Genomic DNA, 17,872 nt, shown 5'->3' with positions numbered 1-17,872 from the left:
GAGAGAATATTTCTGTTGTTTTAAATCACAAAAGAAAAAAATCACTGTGGTGCCTGGCCAGTGTGGCTCAGTGGTTGAGCGTCTGGAGCCCATGCACCAAGAGGTCACTGACTTGATTCCCTGACAGAGCACATGCCCGGGTTGCAGGCTGGATCCCCAGCAGGGGCATGTAGGAGGCTGCCATCGGTGGTCCTCTCTCATCGTTGATGTTTCTGACTCTCTCCCTTCCTCTCTGAAATCAATAAAAACATATTTTTAAAAAAGAACATCCTTTCATTGTTGCTGCAATTCACTATTCAATTTGGCCAAAACTCTGTTGGCTTCTTTAGTGCGTCTAATTGATGCCTAAAGAGCTTTCTCATTTTTTCCAACAGATGTAGAAACGGAAGCTTGTGATGGAAGAACACCTGTCTTTTTTGTGGCGTGCATCGACTTCTGGCCTTAATTCATCTTCTGATGTGATTTAAGCATGAACACGTGCCTAACCATGACTCAGCCATTGCAATCCTAGGTACATCCCCAACAGAGACGTATGTGTACAAGAATGATCACCACAGTATTAGTTCTAAATAACAGCCCCAACTGGAAACAATCGAACTGTCCATCAATCGTACAATGACTAAGTAAACTGGGATATTCATGCAACGGGACACTATAGAGCAGTGACGGCAAACCTATGACACGCGTGTCAGAGGTGACACGCGAACTCATTTTTTTGGTTGATTTTTCTTTGTTAAATGGCATTTCAATATATAAAATAAATATCAAAAATATAAGTCTTTGTTTTACTATGGTTGCAAATATCAAAAAATTTCTATATGTGACACGGCACCAGAGTTAAGTTAGGGTTTTTCAAAATGCTAACACACCGAGCTCAAAAGGTTCGCCATCCCTGCTACAGAGCAATGGAATATTACGCTGTTAAGCACAGCACAGGTCATTCTCACAAGCATGACAGTGAGAAAAACGAGCTCTCTGGTGGATGGCTCCACGAGGAGGCACAGTGAATGTAAGACGGCAGAAAGCAGAGCAATGCTCCCTGTGGAGTTGCGTAACCACTGGGAAGGGCTGGGGCTCTGGTAGAGCCTGTGGAACTGGAAAAGCGATCAAAGAGCCAAGACCCATCAGGGCTCTCCAACCGGGATGCGTGCACTTGCCAGTACATCGATTATACTCCATTTTAAAAGCTTACCCCCCAAATCTACTCATTCTCTCAGCTCACTGCCACTTCTAACAGTGGAAATGCATCTCCACTGGCCCTCAGGCTCGGTCCTGCTTCCTTCCTCTGGCTCCCTGGCCGCTGTGCCTCCTGCAATCACCCTCGAGGTGGGTCTGACCCAGAGCTCGGCACACACACTCTTGCTCCATTCACACCACCCACCCTGGAGAGCACCGCACTCGCACGGCAGCAGCCACGGGGTCAGGAACTCCTGTCCTGCTCCATTCCGGCCGCCACTCCCAACACAGCACAGGAGCAGACAGAACTCAATGCACATGAGTTTCTTTTCTTCTTTCTTCACCCATAAACGATGGCAGGGGTTTCCTAACTGATCGTGTTTTTAGTATTTTCTGCCTTCCATTTACATGTCAAACTGAACTTTCTAAAATGCTTTTTTAAACATATCATCCACCAGCTCGTAAACATTAATCCACCAAACTACCTAAGTCCTCCTTTAACATCGCCCATAGGGTCTTCGACTTTAAGCTACATGGAAACCTGTATGAGGAAGCCAATTCCCCAGAGCTAAGTGATATACACGAGCGTGAACTTCCTGCAGCACCTAACGAAACGAGGTAATTGAGGACCTGCTGTGTGGATAAAACTTGATCTCCTAAAGCTGGCACTCAAGTCCATCACAATCCACTCCCTAAATACATCTTCAGTCTTTTATATATATATACTAGAGGTTCAGCGCAGAAAATTCATGCACTTGCGGGGGGGGGGAGGGGCTCTCAGCCTGGCCTGCACCCTCTCGCAGGAGCGGGCCTAAGCCAGTAGTCGGACATCCTTAGCACTGCCGCGGAGGTGGGAGAGGCTCCCGCCACCACCACTGTGCTTGCCAGCTATGAGCCCAGCTTCTGGCTGAGCAGCACTCCCCCTGTGGGAGCGCACTGATCACCAGGAGGCAGCTCCTATGTTGAGCATCTGCCCCCTGGTGGTCAGTGCACGTCATAGCAACCAGTTGTTCCACCATTCGGTCGATTTGCATATTAGCCTTTTATTATATAGGATATATATTTTTTAATTTATTTCAGAGAGAAGAAGGGAGAGGGCGAGAGAGAAACATCAAAGAGAGAGAAACATCGATCAGCTGCCTCCCTCATGCCCCCTCCCGGGAATTGAGCCTGCAATCTGGGCATGTGCCCTAACCAGGAATCGAACTGGGACCTTCTGGTGCATGGGACCACACCAACCAACTGAGCCACACCAGCTGGGCTACATCTCCTGTCTTATCTCATAATGGTCACTTACCTGTTCTAACTAAAAACCATCTACAACTTTTTTTAAAAACAAACCAATTATCCAGATTCCAATTCCAATGCCTTTCCTCAGAACAGAGTCTTCCTTCCTCTCCTCCATGCCTGCCCACACTCCAGTCAAGGCCCACATCTCACCTCAACTACCTCCAGCCGTGTTACCATGACTTACAGCACCAATGGCTGTTATTATTCACTTTACCACTGAGTTATGTGATTCATGTAAATGACCGTAAAATCTTACATTTTATATACTTCTTAGATCTATGTATACAAGTAAGTTCTTAACAAACAGAAGTAGTGGTGGCGTCCTAATGATCAACCAGTAATCTAAAGAGATTTTAAAAATTAAATAAGTAGGTAGCCTCTTATCAACTTCAAACTGAACAGTTTTTTTTTTCTTTATTATAATAATAGTTTGGCTTCTTTAAACTTACTTCAGAAATACTAGACTCAGCTGGACAGAAACCAAAGGCCTAGCAATAGGCAAGTCATGAAGTTCTGGAAAGAACAGTCCTTGCAAAAGGAGATTGTCTTATCTAACAGGTGCCACGTGAGCACAAGATGTGTCTGCCTTGATTACAAACATAAGCGTGTAAACTATAATTAAACAGATTATAGGGTCACTGTTGGCAGGCAAAATGTCTTTTTGTACTCCACCACAAAAACACCTAAAGCAATATGGGTCAGAGGTAACCACGTGAATTAATAAGTTAACGAATAAGTAAAGGGATGTAGGGCTGGTACTAAACTTCTGAAACTTTATTAATTTGATGTTGTGAATTGCACTATGTCCCATACAGGTTTGCCTCTTCCCAACAGATTACTGGACATATAATGTTGTTGGCATATATGCAGAACAACTTTTTTAAATTATTAGTGGGAGCCCGGGCTGGTTTGGCTCAGTGGACAGAGCGTCAGCCTGCGGACTGAAGGGTCCCAGGTTCGATTCCGGTCAAGGGCACATGCCCGGGTTGAGGGCTCGATCCCCAGTGGGGGGCATGCAGGAAGTAGCTGATCAATGATTCTCTCTTATCATTGATATTTCTCTCTCTCCCTCTCCCTTCCTCTCTGAAATCAATAAAAATATATTTTAAAAAATTATTAGTAGGAGCTTAAAATTAGAACATTCATTATATTAAACACAGGTGGGGTTGCTTTTTTTTTTATTTGTGGGTTTTTTTTACTAAATTTCATACAAATGTCCTAAACTGAATATCAATCATTTCAACACCAACAAACAGAGTAAGAAGATGCTTAGGCTAATTTTATAATTTTTTATTAAACTAAAAAAAAGAATAACCATTTTAATTATTAAATTTTATATGATATATTTAAAAAGAAAAATTGATCATTTCTATCTTAACTTTAGGAAAAAATTCAATCTTATTTCTGTTCTTTGTATCCAAATTTCTTTTCGCCCAAGATTAAAAAATAAGTAATGGCCCTGGCTGGTGTGGCTCCATCGGGCATCAGTCCCATGAACTGAAGGGTTATTGGTTTGATTCTGAAAATTCCTGGTCACGGTACATGCCCAGGTTGTGGGCTCAATCCCCGGTGTGGGGCATGCAGGAGACAACCGATAGATCACATCGATGTTTCTCTCCCTCTCCCTCTCCCTTCCTCTGTCTCTCTCAAAAAAAATCAATAATAAAAAATATTTTTAAGAAAAGAAAGAAAAAGTCAGTAATGCACCATGATAGTATCCACTAAGGCAACATTTAAAATTAATTACAATTACCTTCTTCATTCTCTCACGCGCAGTTATCATCCACCCGTCTTTCTCAGATGTACTATTAACACACCTGCTGGCTACACAACTGGCCTGCTGTAACGGACAGAGACGGCACACATAGAACACACAGCAGGACAGAGGGGATGAGTCTGCTCATACCTGGGTTATTATTCACATTGCTTTTGGGCGGTTTCTGAACTGGCTTGGGAAGCGTCGATTCAGTCAAAGCTTTACTAGCAACAGCCTGTTGGGCCTTCTTGATACTGCTCCCTTCCGATTCCCAGGTCTGCTCACCGAGGCTCAGCTGCACTGAGAACATCTTAGAAAAACACAGAGAGGAAGAAAAACATTAAAAGTTTTCAGGAAATCAAAAAAATAAAAAGGAGACAAATGTACTACTCGTTGAAATATTTTAAGCAATAAAAAAAATATTTGAAAAAAAAAAGTTCTCAAGAAATCAAATGTGCTATCCGAGAGAAAAACAGATACACCACAGAATCAACATTTTACAGCTAGAGGTCCCTTACAGATCATTTGCAACAAAATTGTTATGATTCTACCTTGTGAAAGAATTTTAAGAGCTTGGGCCAAATCTGTTCTGTCCTATCCAAAGGCTGAAAGGTATACATGTACATTTGGGGTAGAAACATCAAAAGAAATCATGTCCCTAAAAAGGATCATGCTGTTAATGCCATTCAAATAGTCCTCAAAAAAGTAGAGTAAGTACAAAGAGTTCAGAGAAACTGTAAGGGAACCCAAAAGGCCCTGTGTCTGTAACACTTTATAAAATTAAATTCTTTAAACTCATACTTAGCATGATCGAGTCAGTAAGTCAGGCAATCCTATCAAATGTTATGTCACCAAGATACTCTCGATCCTCCACAACCAACATTTAACCCGTCACCAAAATCTGTCCATTATTTCTCCAACCTCTCTGTCTGTGTTGGAGTCAGACTTTCATCATCGTTAGCTCAGACATAATAATCTCCCACCTGATTTCTGCTAAAACTGTCTTCCTAAAACTCAAATCCAATTGCATCACCCCAACCAACAGCAGGTTAAAACCCTTCGACTGTTCCCGTCCTAGCTGCTCCCACCTGTCAGTCTTCACTTCACACCCTAACCTTCCATTCACACCATATTTCCATATGAGCCCCAAACCTATTCCTCACCTTGAGAATTTAGAATCAAGTTACAGGATACGAACACAATCCACTATTTTAGTCCACATATAGCTTAGTACTCTCTAGGAATACAAAGTATTAACCCCAAATACTTTTCAATTAAAAAGAAATAATCGCAGGAAGGAAGTCAGGCAGAAAATACCTTAGCCAAGTGATTAAGTTAAATCATCAATAATCACACAAACTGACATCATGAACCTCCTGATATGACCCAGTGAGAAGACTGAATATCCTTGACCAAAAATGTTTAACCTCAATCTAACCAGAGGGAAACAATCAGAGAGATCTAGATGATGGTATATTCTATAAGATAACTGGACTATTCTCTTCAAAAATAACAATGTCATGAAAGGAAAAAACAAAACAAAAGAATAATAGCTATTATAGATTAAAGGATGCTCAAGAAACATGAATGCATATGATCAAGTACAACAAATGCCCCTTGATTGGGTGTGTACTTGGAAGACAAAAAAGTAGAAAAGGCATTTAGAGAACTCAGGAAATTTGACTGTGGACTATACATGTATCAAATAATATGTTCAGTCAGAGTCAAATTTCTTAAGTGATGATACAGTATTGTGGTTATGTAGAAGAATGTCTTTGATCTTTTACAAGATCAAATAAGAACATAAGTAGCCCTGGCCAGTGTGGCCCAGTTGTTTGAGCGTCAACCCAAAGGTCTCCAGTTAGATTCAGGGTCAGGGCGTATGCCCGTGTTGCAGGCTCAATCCCCAGTAGCGGGTGTATAGGAGGCAGCTGATCAATGTTTCACTCTCATATCAATGTTTCTTATTCCCTCTCCCTTCCTTTCTCTCTAAAATCAATAAAAACATATTTAAAACAAAAAACTGGTAAAATTTTTAAAAATCTGTGAAGCAAAGACTAATAGAACTGTGAAGAGAAACAGAAAACCGACACTTAAAGTCAGAGATTCAATACCCTCTCTCTCAATAACTGATCTAACAATTATCAAGCAGACAATCTCAGAGAATTTATTAGACTTGAACTAGACTCAATGAACATAACCTGGATGATATTTTTAGAACACTCTACCCAAAAAGAACAGAATATACATGAGTTTCAATTTCTCATAAAACATTTACCAATTTCTAGCACTAAATGCCTATAATAGAAAAGAAGCAAGAGATCAAATAAGTTAATTTCAGCTTCCATCTTAAGGAATTGGAGAAAGCAGAGCAAATTAAATCTAAAGTAAACAGAAAAGAATTAATAAAGATAAAAGCAAACATTAACAAGACAGTAAAACAATACAGAAAAAAATCAACAAAACTAAAAGCTATTTTTTTGCAAAGATCAATGAAATTGGTAAACCTGTAGCCAGACGAATCATGAAAAAAAGAGAAGACACAAATTACCAATATCAGGAATAAGAGAGGTAACATCACTACATAGTCTTTAAAGTACTGAAAGATAACAAGTGAACACTTTCTAATTTTATGCCAATAAGCTCAACAACCTAAATTCCTTGAAAGACACAATTACTAAAGCTCATTCAAGAGGAAATGGGTAACCCCAATAGCCCCTATATATGTTAAAGAAAGTAAATATGTATTTAAAACTCTTTCCACAAAGAAAACTCCAGACCCGGATGGTTTCAATAACAAATTCCACCAAATGTTTAAGGAAGAAATAATACCAATTTATACAAACTCTTCTAAAAATTGAAGGAACACTCCCCAACTTATTCTATGAAGCCAACATTACCCTGATACCAAAACCCAGAGTACGATACTACTAAAGAAAACAAAACTACAGACTATCTCTCTCACACAACTAAACGTAAAAAATCCTTAACAAAATATTACCAAATGGAATCCATCAATATAGAACCGAGATAATACATTTTAACCAAGTGTTTTATTCTAGGAATGCAAGGGTGGTTTCTACACTTGAGAATCAATGTAATTCATAATGTCAAAAGATGAAAAACAAAAAACCATACGACCATCTCAGTCAATGTAGAACCATATGACAAAAATCAACATCTATTCAGGTTAAAAACTCTCAGGAAATGATAATTATAAAAGAATTTCCTCAATCTGTTTAAAGGCAGCTACCAAAAAAAAAGTTATATATAACAGCACAATTAATGGGGGGGGGGATTTTAAATGGCTGCCCATAAGATCAGGAACAAGATAGAGATATTGGCTTCCATAACTTCTATTCAACATTGTACTGTACGTTCTAGCCAATGCAATTAGGGAAGAATAAATAAAGAACATTCAGATTGGAAAGTAAGATTTAAAATTGTCTTTACTCACAAATGGCATGTGGAACATCCAACAGCATTAAAAAAAAAAGCTACTAGAACTGATATGTGAGTTTAACAAGACTTGCAGGCTACTAGACCCGTATATAAAAACCAGTGTATTTTTATAGGACAGCAATGATAAATAAAAACAAATAGAAACTAAAATATAAAAAACAATACCACTTACAATCGCATCAAAAATATGAAATACTTAGGATAAACCTAAAGATGTGGAATACCTGCTCAATGAAAACTACAAAGCATTTCTGAAAGAAATTAAAGAGTAAATAAATGAGAGATACATTTTGTGGATGGATTGGAAGATTCAATGCTTCTAATATCTTCATTTTTGCCAAATTGAGCTATAGATTTATGGCAATTCTATTCAAAATAACATCTGTTTTACAGGATGGAAAGCTGACTTTAAAATTCATATGAAAATGCAAAGGCTGTAAAATAGCCAAAACAATCCTGAAAGGGACCAAATTAGAGGGCTAACACTATGCGATTTCAAGACTGACAAAGGTACAGTCATCCAAACAGCCCAGCATAAAGATAGAAAACAGATCAACAGAACAGAGTCCAGGATTAAAGAAACACATACACGGAAAGCTGATCTGTGACAAAGGGGCACAGGCAATGCAGTGGGGAATCAACTCTTCAAACAACAATAAAATCAAAAGCTGTTGGTTTTACAGAATCTGGACGTTGTTCCGTATCTCACATCACATAAAAAAATTAAGTCAGAATGGCAGTTAGACCTAAATGTTAAGACTTAATGTCAAACCTAAAACTATAAAACATCTAGAAGCTAACATAGGAGAAAATCTTATGATCTCTGATGAGGCAAAGATTTCTTAGATATGATACCAAAAGCACAATCTATCTGAGAACAAGTGGATGTTGGGGAATTAATCAAAATTAACAACTGCTCTTTGAAAGGCACTGTTAAAAAAAGAAAAGAAAAGACTCAGACTAGGAGGGAATATTCGCCAAGCACATTAATGAAGGACTTGTATTCAGAATATGTAAAAAGTGGTATCACAGCATATGGCAGAGGAGAAAGCTGCAGTGCAGGAACAGTGAGTATCACGTAGCAAATACTCAATAATTATTTTACCAAGGATTTGTTAAAAATCCTATACATAACTGCCCTGGACGGCTTGCTCAATAGTTAGAGCATCGGCCCATGCACCAAAGGGTTACAGGTTTGATTCCTGGTCAAGGGCACATACCTGGGTTGCAGGTTTGTGTCACTCTTAACTTTACACAATGGAAGGAAAGCTCATTTTGACTCTTTTAGCTTGAAGTCAGATTGTAAATTTGGATTAAGTTATTTTCATAAATTTTATGTTAAAACTTAAGTTCAGTCCCTGGTCAGGGCATGTGGAGGCAACCAATCAATTTGTCTCTCTCAAGTCAAAATTTCCCTCTTTCTTTTTCCTTCCCCCCCTCCCTCCCTCTCACCCTTCCACTCTCAAAAAAAAAAATCAATGGAAAAAATATCCTCAAGTAAGGATTAACAACAACAAAAAATCCTATGCATGCCCACCAGCATGGCTCAATGGTTGAGCACTGACCTATGAGCCATGAGGTCATGGTTCTATTCCCGGTCAGGGCACATGCCCAGATTGCATGCTTGATCCCCAGTGTGGGGCATGCAGGAGGCAGCCAATCAATGATTCTCTCTCATCATTGATGTTTCTCTCTCTTGCTCTCCCTTCCTCTCTGAAACCAATAAAAATATATAAAAAAAAGAGAGGGGTATGAATTAACGGGTATAAAAGAGGAGATATGATTAGAGAGGTAGACCAAGGTCATAACCTTCTTCTCTACATAAAAGATATTATGTAAATTGTTGCCCAGAATCCTTCATAAAAGCCTCTAATAGAAAACAAAATTGACGGATTTTAATTTCATCTTATTTTCCTTCTTTAAAGGAGATGCTAGAAAACAATTTAATAATCCAAGAGCTAGTTGCTTTACAAAAATAAACCAGCTTTTACAGAATCAATGCCTCCACATTCTATACAAAAATTGATGATCATTATCATAATCTTTAATATCCAAGATTCAAAATGTACCAAGGAATTTTTTGCACAACTGAGACTTTTTTAAACCCATATGCACTAGCTACAGATTTCTTTGTAACAGGTATATATGTAAACATACATGTATAAGGCTATATATAGAAATATAAGTTGTTTTTCCATTTAAAAGAACAATATTACAAGTGAATGCACAGATAATAACAATACTGGTTATACAACTTCCATAAATGGTGAGTCTCGGAATTAAACAATGGAAAAGATGTCTCACTCCTAGGTAACCATCGCTGTACTCGCAGTGTTACTGCAGCAGCTATGATTTAACGGAAAGAGCACTACACTTGGGAGCCAAAGAACACATAGTCAATGTTGACACGGGCATTTATGAACTATTAAGCAAGTCATTTAACTTTTCTGTGCCTGAGTTTCTTAGTTTATAAAAAGAAAATCAAAAAGCCGTATCTCATGTGATTTGGGGAAGTACTGTATCTACGTTTTGTAAACCATAAAAAGCTACAAAGCTGTCCAGTTACAGAGTTCAAAATATTTTTAATATGGAACTAAGAGCCTTCAGGACATCTGCCGCCCCCGCCCCCAAAAATGAAGCACAATGAAAACCTGAGATGATAAATCTGATAGACTTTGAGAAGCGCGTCTCACCGCCTGGCTTCGTAACCTTACCTTCGCGTGAGCGGGCCCTCTTTCTCTCAGAAGTTTATACTGGGGTTGGACTCTATTGAAACGGGCTAACTCATTTACCAGACACATTGGAGTTTTCTCTTTGGGTTTTGCCATTTTATCTTGGAGAGAAGCTGTAAATAAAAAGGCTGTGAAGTTTTTGGCACTCTTGACTTTACACAATGGAAGAAAAGCTCATTTTGACTCTTTTAGCTTGAAGTCAGATTGTCTATTTGGATTAAGTTATTTTCATGAATTTTATATTAAAATTTCAAATCATCTAATGTCTTCCATTACATGCAACAGAAATATGAATCACATTTTAAACAATACATTAAGGTAACTTTTTCTAAGTACTGAGGTTGCTCTCTATACATATATGATAACAGCATGCTTAAAGATTTTTAAATAATATAGGATAATAACAATTTCTAACTTATCTTGTAACTTTTCTTTCCTCTTAAAAAATTTTAGCATAAACATATAATCCTCCTGATTCTTATTACTATAAAACTCAGTATCTTCTCATCTTGAGGCAGCATATTAATTGAAAAGCTCTAGACTTGGGAAGCAAATCCTATATTTAAGTACTAGTTTTTTCAACTACTATTTCATAATACTTCTTTTTATTTTTTTAAACAAAATTTTGAAAGTATAAGTAGAAAGAATAATTTAACAAATGCCTACGTCCTTAGCATCCAGAACTGAAATTAACATTTTCCATGTTTCCTTTAAGTCTTATAAAAAAAAAAAAACAGTATTAACTTACAGTTAAGTTCCTTTTATCTAGAAACCAAAATTATATGAATTCAGAATATATCCCTCTAGGATATTTTAAATATATTTAAATGCATGCATGCATATCCAGGAAGAAATACAGTCTTGATATATATGGCTTTATAGCCACATAAATAGTAATAATATATCTTTTTCATAACTTTCTTCACTCTTCATTATGTTTTTGCAATTGTAACTTATATAGATTCAGTACATCACTTTTAACTGCTGTATAATTTCCATCACAAGATCATATCCATTTCTTAACCCACTCCCCTACCGACAGAGATTTAGACTGCTTCAAATTCTTCACTCGCACAGGTAAATATACGCTACCAAGTGGCATTGAGAATAACTGTACCCAATTACCTTCCCCGGCAACATGATAATTACCGTCTCTCTCAACCCTGAAAACACACAGTATGGTCGGGTATTTTAATTTTGATAATCTAATATCTGACAAATAGTATCCCATTATTGTCCCCCTACCCACCCCTCTTTTAATTTGCATCCACACATTGCAAGTGAGGCTACTCATCCTCTCGTGTTATTGATCATTTGGGTTTCCTCTTCTGGGAATTGCTTCTGTCCTTTCTATTGATCATTTCATATATTTTATATTTTTTTAAAAAAACTACTAATCAATCTTTTATGGACTGTGCTTTTCAGGCCTTAGGAAATCCTTTCCTAACCTGCAAGGTCTTAATGATTTTCACTTAAATTTCCTAAGCCTTCTCTTCTTTATCTGCAAAGTAAAGGCAATAAATCTATCCTACTTAACTCACCGGCTGTTATGAGGTTAAGATTTTTAAATGTATGGTATCCTAAATTATATTACAGCTTCAGAAATTTTCCTAATACCATATTAAGTTATTTTACCCTATGTTTTTCCTTCTTCTCACTTACAGACACATTAGCTGCATTTTAGTTTTTCTTTCATCTCCCATGAATCAGTGTTACACCATGCACGTGGATTGCTTCCTGCTCTAACTGGAGTCACAATGTACGGAGAACACATTAAATGAATGGAAACAACTGGTTTTAGGAACTTCATGTTCAAATGTTATATGGCAAGACTTAATGTAGAAAATTGTACTCTTTTAACTTTTTAATGCTCTTTGCAGGACCAATAAATTCATGTAATAACTCTATCACAATCATTATGATTAAGAAATGATTTATAGGAAAACTACATAAATACCTAAAAGAGTAGAAGTAAAAGGAAAGAGAATCTAAGAAATCAACTACAGGGCCAATACAGATGACAACTGATTCTACAATTAAACCATTCTAAGTGGCTTGCAAGCCAAAAAAACAAAACAAAACAACAACCTAGTAATCATTATTGTTTGGAACAACACAAAAAAGACAAGAGTAAGTCAAGGGGGTTTTGAAGAAACCTGCATTTTACTTAGCCCATTGGGTAGCATTCAGATAAACATTGCATAAATGGTTCCAGAGCCAGTCATTGTATCAAATACAAGGTGACCTGGGGCTATAATCAGTTTTGGTCCGAGCATACTATGACATTAAATACTCAAGTACAACAGGTAACACAGCTACCTGAACATCAAAAAAAGCCAAACAAAAAACGACAAATTTATTAAAAATGATAAAATATTAAAGTCTGGTAAGAATCAGGCAATTTTGCATAACACTGAACTAGCATCTGTGCTGTTAGTGTACAATGTTGATAACTCAGCAATGCTGCACATTCATCTGTTACAATGGCAAAGCTTCTAGGAACATGGCAAGCACAATGTGACAACTTTACAGTACGAAAAGGGTGGTTTTTTCAAATATATTTTCATTGATTTCAGAGAGGGAGAGAAATAGAAACATCAATGATGAGATCATCACTGATTGGCTGCCTCCTGTACGCTCCCTACTGGGGATTGAGCCTGCAACCGGGGCATATGCACTGACGGGGAATCGAACCGTGACCTCCAGGTTCAGAGATCGACGCTCAACCACTGAACCATGCCGGCCGGGCCAGTAAGAAAAGTTTTAACAGCACAGGCTTGAAATCTATTAAAGTAAAGTGCTATAACTAATAACATGGTATTAAACTTATATTCCACTAATTTTGACTTTCTGCTTCATAAAAATAACATGCACCCAATAAAACATTTTAATGTGTGAATGAAGTTTGGGCATGAAGGGTATGCAAAGCACCTGCAAGACCTCACTTTGATAAAACTTTATAGCTAAACTGCAACTGTTTCAAGTTGGCAAATTTAAAAATAATTAATCCTGGCTGAAATTGTTTGTTTTACAAAATGATTAAAACTGTAAATAGCTGTTCCTCTATTTAATCAGAAATCTCATAACTACTTGACAAAGCTCTTACCAGTGCCATCAAATTTCTTGAAAACACAAAGATGCTGCAGGACCTGTTTCAAAGCAGTTCCTAAATCAGTTATGAAACAGTCACCGGATGTAAAGTACAGCCGAGGGAATATCCTCAGTCATATTGTAACAACTCTGTATGGTGTCAGATGGGCACTACAGTTATGGAGGGATCCTTCGTAAACTATGTCATTGTCTAATCGCTATGTTATACACTTGAAACTAATATAATATTGTATGTCAACTGTAATGGGGGGGGGGGGAGCGGGCCCTAAGTGTAATGCCTACAATCTCTGACTTTTCAAATGAAGCTACCGTGGGATTTCAATCCTGCTAGAAGAGTGTGGCCTTGCCAGCATTTGGTATGGTCATTTGGACCTTAGTAAAGTCTTCTTCACTTTAGCCATTCGAACAGGTGCATTCCCATTGCGGTTTTAATTGGTATTTCCCTAATGACTAATGAGGTTGAACATATTTTCATTTTTTATATGCTATCTATATATATCCTGTAGTGAAGTGTCTATCTGAATATTTTACCCATTTTAATTGGGTTATTTCTTTTCCTTATTGTTTTATTTGAAGTTCTTTATATATTCTAAATACAAGTAGTACTAGTATTAATCAGGTATACGTTTGGCAAAGATTTTTTCTCAGTATGTGGCATCTCCTTTTATTCTCTTAGCAGTGTCTTTTGAAAAACAGACTTTAATAATGTCTAATTAATCAATTTGTTCATTTACAGGTTGTGCTTTGGGTGTTGTAACTAGGAAATAATTGCCTAGTTAAGATCTCAAAGATTTTCTCCTATGTTTTCTTCTAGCAGCTTTACAATTTCAGGTGCATATTTAGGTCTCTGAGCCATTTTAAATTAATTTTTATATACAGTGCAAGGTATGTATTCAATTTTATTTTTTTGCATATTGATACACAATGTTTGAGTACTATTTGTGAAAAGGGCTATATATTTTTTTCACTATATTGTTTAATGGCTGGTCAAAATCAATTACCTATATGTAAGTGGGTTTATTTCTGGACTACCTACCTCCTGTTTCATTAGCCTATTTGTCATTTTTATGCCAATGCTACTTTTACTGTAATTTTATAATAATTCTTGAAATTAAGTAGTGTTGCCCCCCACCCAACATTGTTCTTAGATGTTGTGGCTATTCTAAGTTCTTGCATTTCAACATGAATTTTTTTTTTAAAGATGGAACTTTTTTTTGTAAATATATTTTTATTGATTTCAGAGGAAGGGAGAGGAAGAGAGTCAGGAACATCAATGATGAGAGAGAATCATCAATCGGCTGCCTCCTGCACACCTCCTACTGGGGATAGAGCCTGCAACCCAGACATGTGCCCTTGACCAAAATCGAACCCGGGACCCTTCAGTCTGCAGGCCAATGCTCTATCCACTGAGCCAAACTGGCTAGGGCAACATGCATTTTATTTTAGGCAAAAATGCCTGCAAGGCTCTGGCTGTTGTGGCTCAGTTGGTTGGGCACTGTCCCGGGCAACCAGGGGTTGCTGATTCAATTCCCAGTCAGGCACATGCCTGGGTTGTGGGCTTGGTCCCTGGTAGAGTGTGTGCAGGAGGCAGCCTATCAATGTGTTCTCACATTGATGTTTCTCTCTTCTCCCTCCATCTCTAAAAGTCTATGAACAATTTTTTTTAAACAAAATGCCTGCAAGGATTAGAGTAAAATTTTCTTTAATCTGTACATTAATTTGGTAAAAATCAACATTTTAACAAAGTTGAGTCTTCCAACCAATGTACAGAATACAGAGTCAATTCCCATTATTGAACTAATGATATGTCAATCATAGTTGTGTTCTATCATCACCACAAACAGTGAATTGGTAAATCCTGAACTATTGCTTCTAGAGGGAATACAGTGTCAGGTTTCTACAAACCACTGATCATAACATTTTTGACAATTAATCAACACATAACCTTGTTTTATGGGTGTTTCTAGTTAAGGACACATTACTTAATATATGTTGTTGGTTTATTAACATTGAACTCACAGCCAACCAGCACTGTAACTCTTAACTGAAAGGAGCTAATCTAAATACATGTATGGAGAAGGCACATCTCAACGTTCTTATGCTTAGGAAATGCAAAAAATGTGGCACTAAGTAGACCAAGAAAAGGACACATGTACAGATGAGAGCTGAAACGGGAGAGCAGAGTTCACCATGTTCAACTTCAGTTCACACTGGACACTTAGGTGACTCAAACTTTTCACCACTCTGTGTGTGTTAGCTCTTTGGTCAGAAGCAGTGTTGTATGGAATACCAAGACTACAACTAATGTGTCCATGGATGTGGTGGTCAAAGAAGGCAAATCCATGTACAGAGTACACAAATTGCTGCTCCCTCAAGATGGAAGAGGTTCATGCAATCAACCTGTCACTAGGTGGCTAGTTCCTATGGGAATGGTGTCACATCAGGAATTCTCTGCAAGCTGGGCCCTCAACCACCGTTAAGCTAAATCGGTCTTGATGAGAGGAAGTCTATGTTGTTGAGTCCACTTATAACCTCTAACTTGATTACCAAGCCATTTTGTATGTGAGCCTGTTGAGCAAGAAAGGATAGGATTGCTGGAGAAAGGAAATGACTGACATCTATAAAACAAGTCATCTGGTCCATCTATTTACTGAGAGTCTCTATTGAAGTAGTTATCTTTAGGGGAAATATTTGAATAGAATACAAATATTCTCTTCTGTACACACTGTTAAAGGCCCATGCATGTACCTTCTCCCACAGACCTCCTTTTTACCAATCCTCCAGTCCTGATCACACAGCCAAACCATCCATCCTACAAATATGTGTAGATCCATATTTGTCAATTCTATCTCCATCTAGATAGACAACCATATGTACAGTTGTGCCTCATTATTCATGGGGGATTGGTTCCAGGATGCCCCTCAAATACCAAAATCCATGAATACTCAAGTCCTTATATGAAATGGCAAGAAAAAAGTCTACCTGTTCAGCATAGATGCAACCATCATAGGCCCAATTACACAGTGCACGTCAATAACAATGTAACTTTTTTTTTCTCAAATATTTTGGAGCCCAGTTGGTTGAATCCGTAGGTGTGAAACCTGCAGATATGGAGGGCCGACTGTACTGTTCAGTGAAAGGTTCTGCCTTCTCCAATGCCTTTCGGGGCCTTCCTGTAGTGCTCATCCACTTCCCGTTGGTAGCAAGCCTGAGCTTTTTCTTCCTCCACCAACTGATCATAGGCCAGTGATGGCGAACCTTTTGAGCTCGGCGTGTCAGCATTTTGAAAAACCCTAACTTAACTCTGGTGCCATGTCACATATAGAAATTTTTTGATATTTGCAACCATAGTAAAACAAAGACTTATATTTTTGATATTTATTTTATATATTTAAATGCCATTTAACAAAGAAAAATCAACCAAAAAAATGAGTTCGCGTGTCACCTCTTACACGCATGTCATAGATTCGCCATCACTGTCCTAGGGCAGGTGGCAATGTGGCAGGAAGAGGTGACATAGTCTGAGCGGGTTCACTCTCACTTGATGACAGAATGCTACAGTACATACCTAGCTTTATGGTTTGATGGATCAGGTGACACCTAGTTCATGATGGGCAGCTCAGGTTGCATTCACTTGGTGTCTCCATGGTCAGGTGTTCGGTCTCTACCAGGGCCCAGGAGCAAGCCAGACATTGAGCGGACACCGTCACCACGCCTGGCCACCACTGTGACCCAGAGTATCACTCCACCCCCTGGGTAGTTTTAGGGTGACAGGGTACCCTCCCTCCTATACCACAGGACAGCACAACACAGCCCAGAGACTTGCAGGGACGCCTCTAACTCTTGGCTTATTACATATCCGTCCACAAGGCCTCGAAAGGCCCCTTTTGGGGTACATGCTCACCAACTGGGAGAAATTTGACCAAGTCCCTCAAAAAAGAGGCTAATCTTTTACAACGTGGCCTGGCCCCAGTATAAATTGGGCAATGAAGATGTTTGGACAGTTAATGGCACCATTAATTTTAATACCATCTTACAACTAGACCTATTTTGCAAGTCCCAAGGAAATAGATGGAGGTTCCATATATCCAAGGCTTTAGGCCCTGAGATGACCCTAAGCTATGTACTACCTGTAAACTAGAAAAAATGTACCTTATTTTGATATTTTTTGTCCCATCTGTTTTTTTCCTTTTTCATCTTTACCTACCTTTTTTTGAACTATTATTTTTTAGTATTCAATTTTATGTCCTTTATAGGCTTATAATTTATTTTTCTCTATTTTGTTTTAGAGCAATGGCTCTAAAATATACACAGCCTACCTTCAAATAAATATTATACCACTGCA

The 17,872-nt window shown here is 38.0% G+C and overlaps 1 protein-coding gene across 8 annotated transcripts in view; it reads right to left on the bottom strand.

Moving 5' to 3' along the window:
* STAU2 (staufen double-stranded RNA binding protein 2) overlaps positions 1-17,872 on the bottom strand; it is a 226,565-nt gene that overhangs the window by 191,022 nt on the left and 17,671 nt on the right. For 6 of the 8 annotated variants that reach the window (XR_002828626.1, XM_006086355.3, XM_006086354.3 and 3 more), the window contains 2 exons: positions 10,399-10,529; positions 4,373-4,532 (listed from right to left, as the gene is read on the bottom strand). Coding sequence is in view for 7 of the 8 variants with exons in the window: in XM_006086355.3 (XP_006086417.1) it covers positions 4,373-4,532; positions 10,399-10,512 (274 nt within the window). In the remaining variant the exon portion in view is untranslated. The remainder of the gene's footprint in view (positions 1-4,372; positions 4,533-10,398; positions 10,530-17,872) is intronic. The other 2 variants (XM_006086356.3, XM_023751975.1) reach the window with 1 other exon arrangement.

This window comes from Myotis lucifugus, unplaced genomic scaffold (assembly GCF_000147115.1).
Source record: "Myotis lucifugus unplaced genomic scaffold, Myoluc2.0 scaffold_27, whole genome shotgun sequence".
NCBI lineage: Eukaryota > Metazoa > Chordata > Mammalia > Chiroptera > Vespertilionidae > Myotis > Myotis lucifugus.
This window is presented reverse-complemented; position numbering and strand designations above follow the sequence as displayed.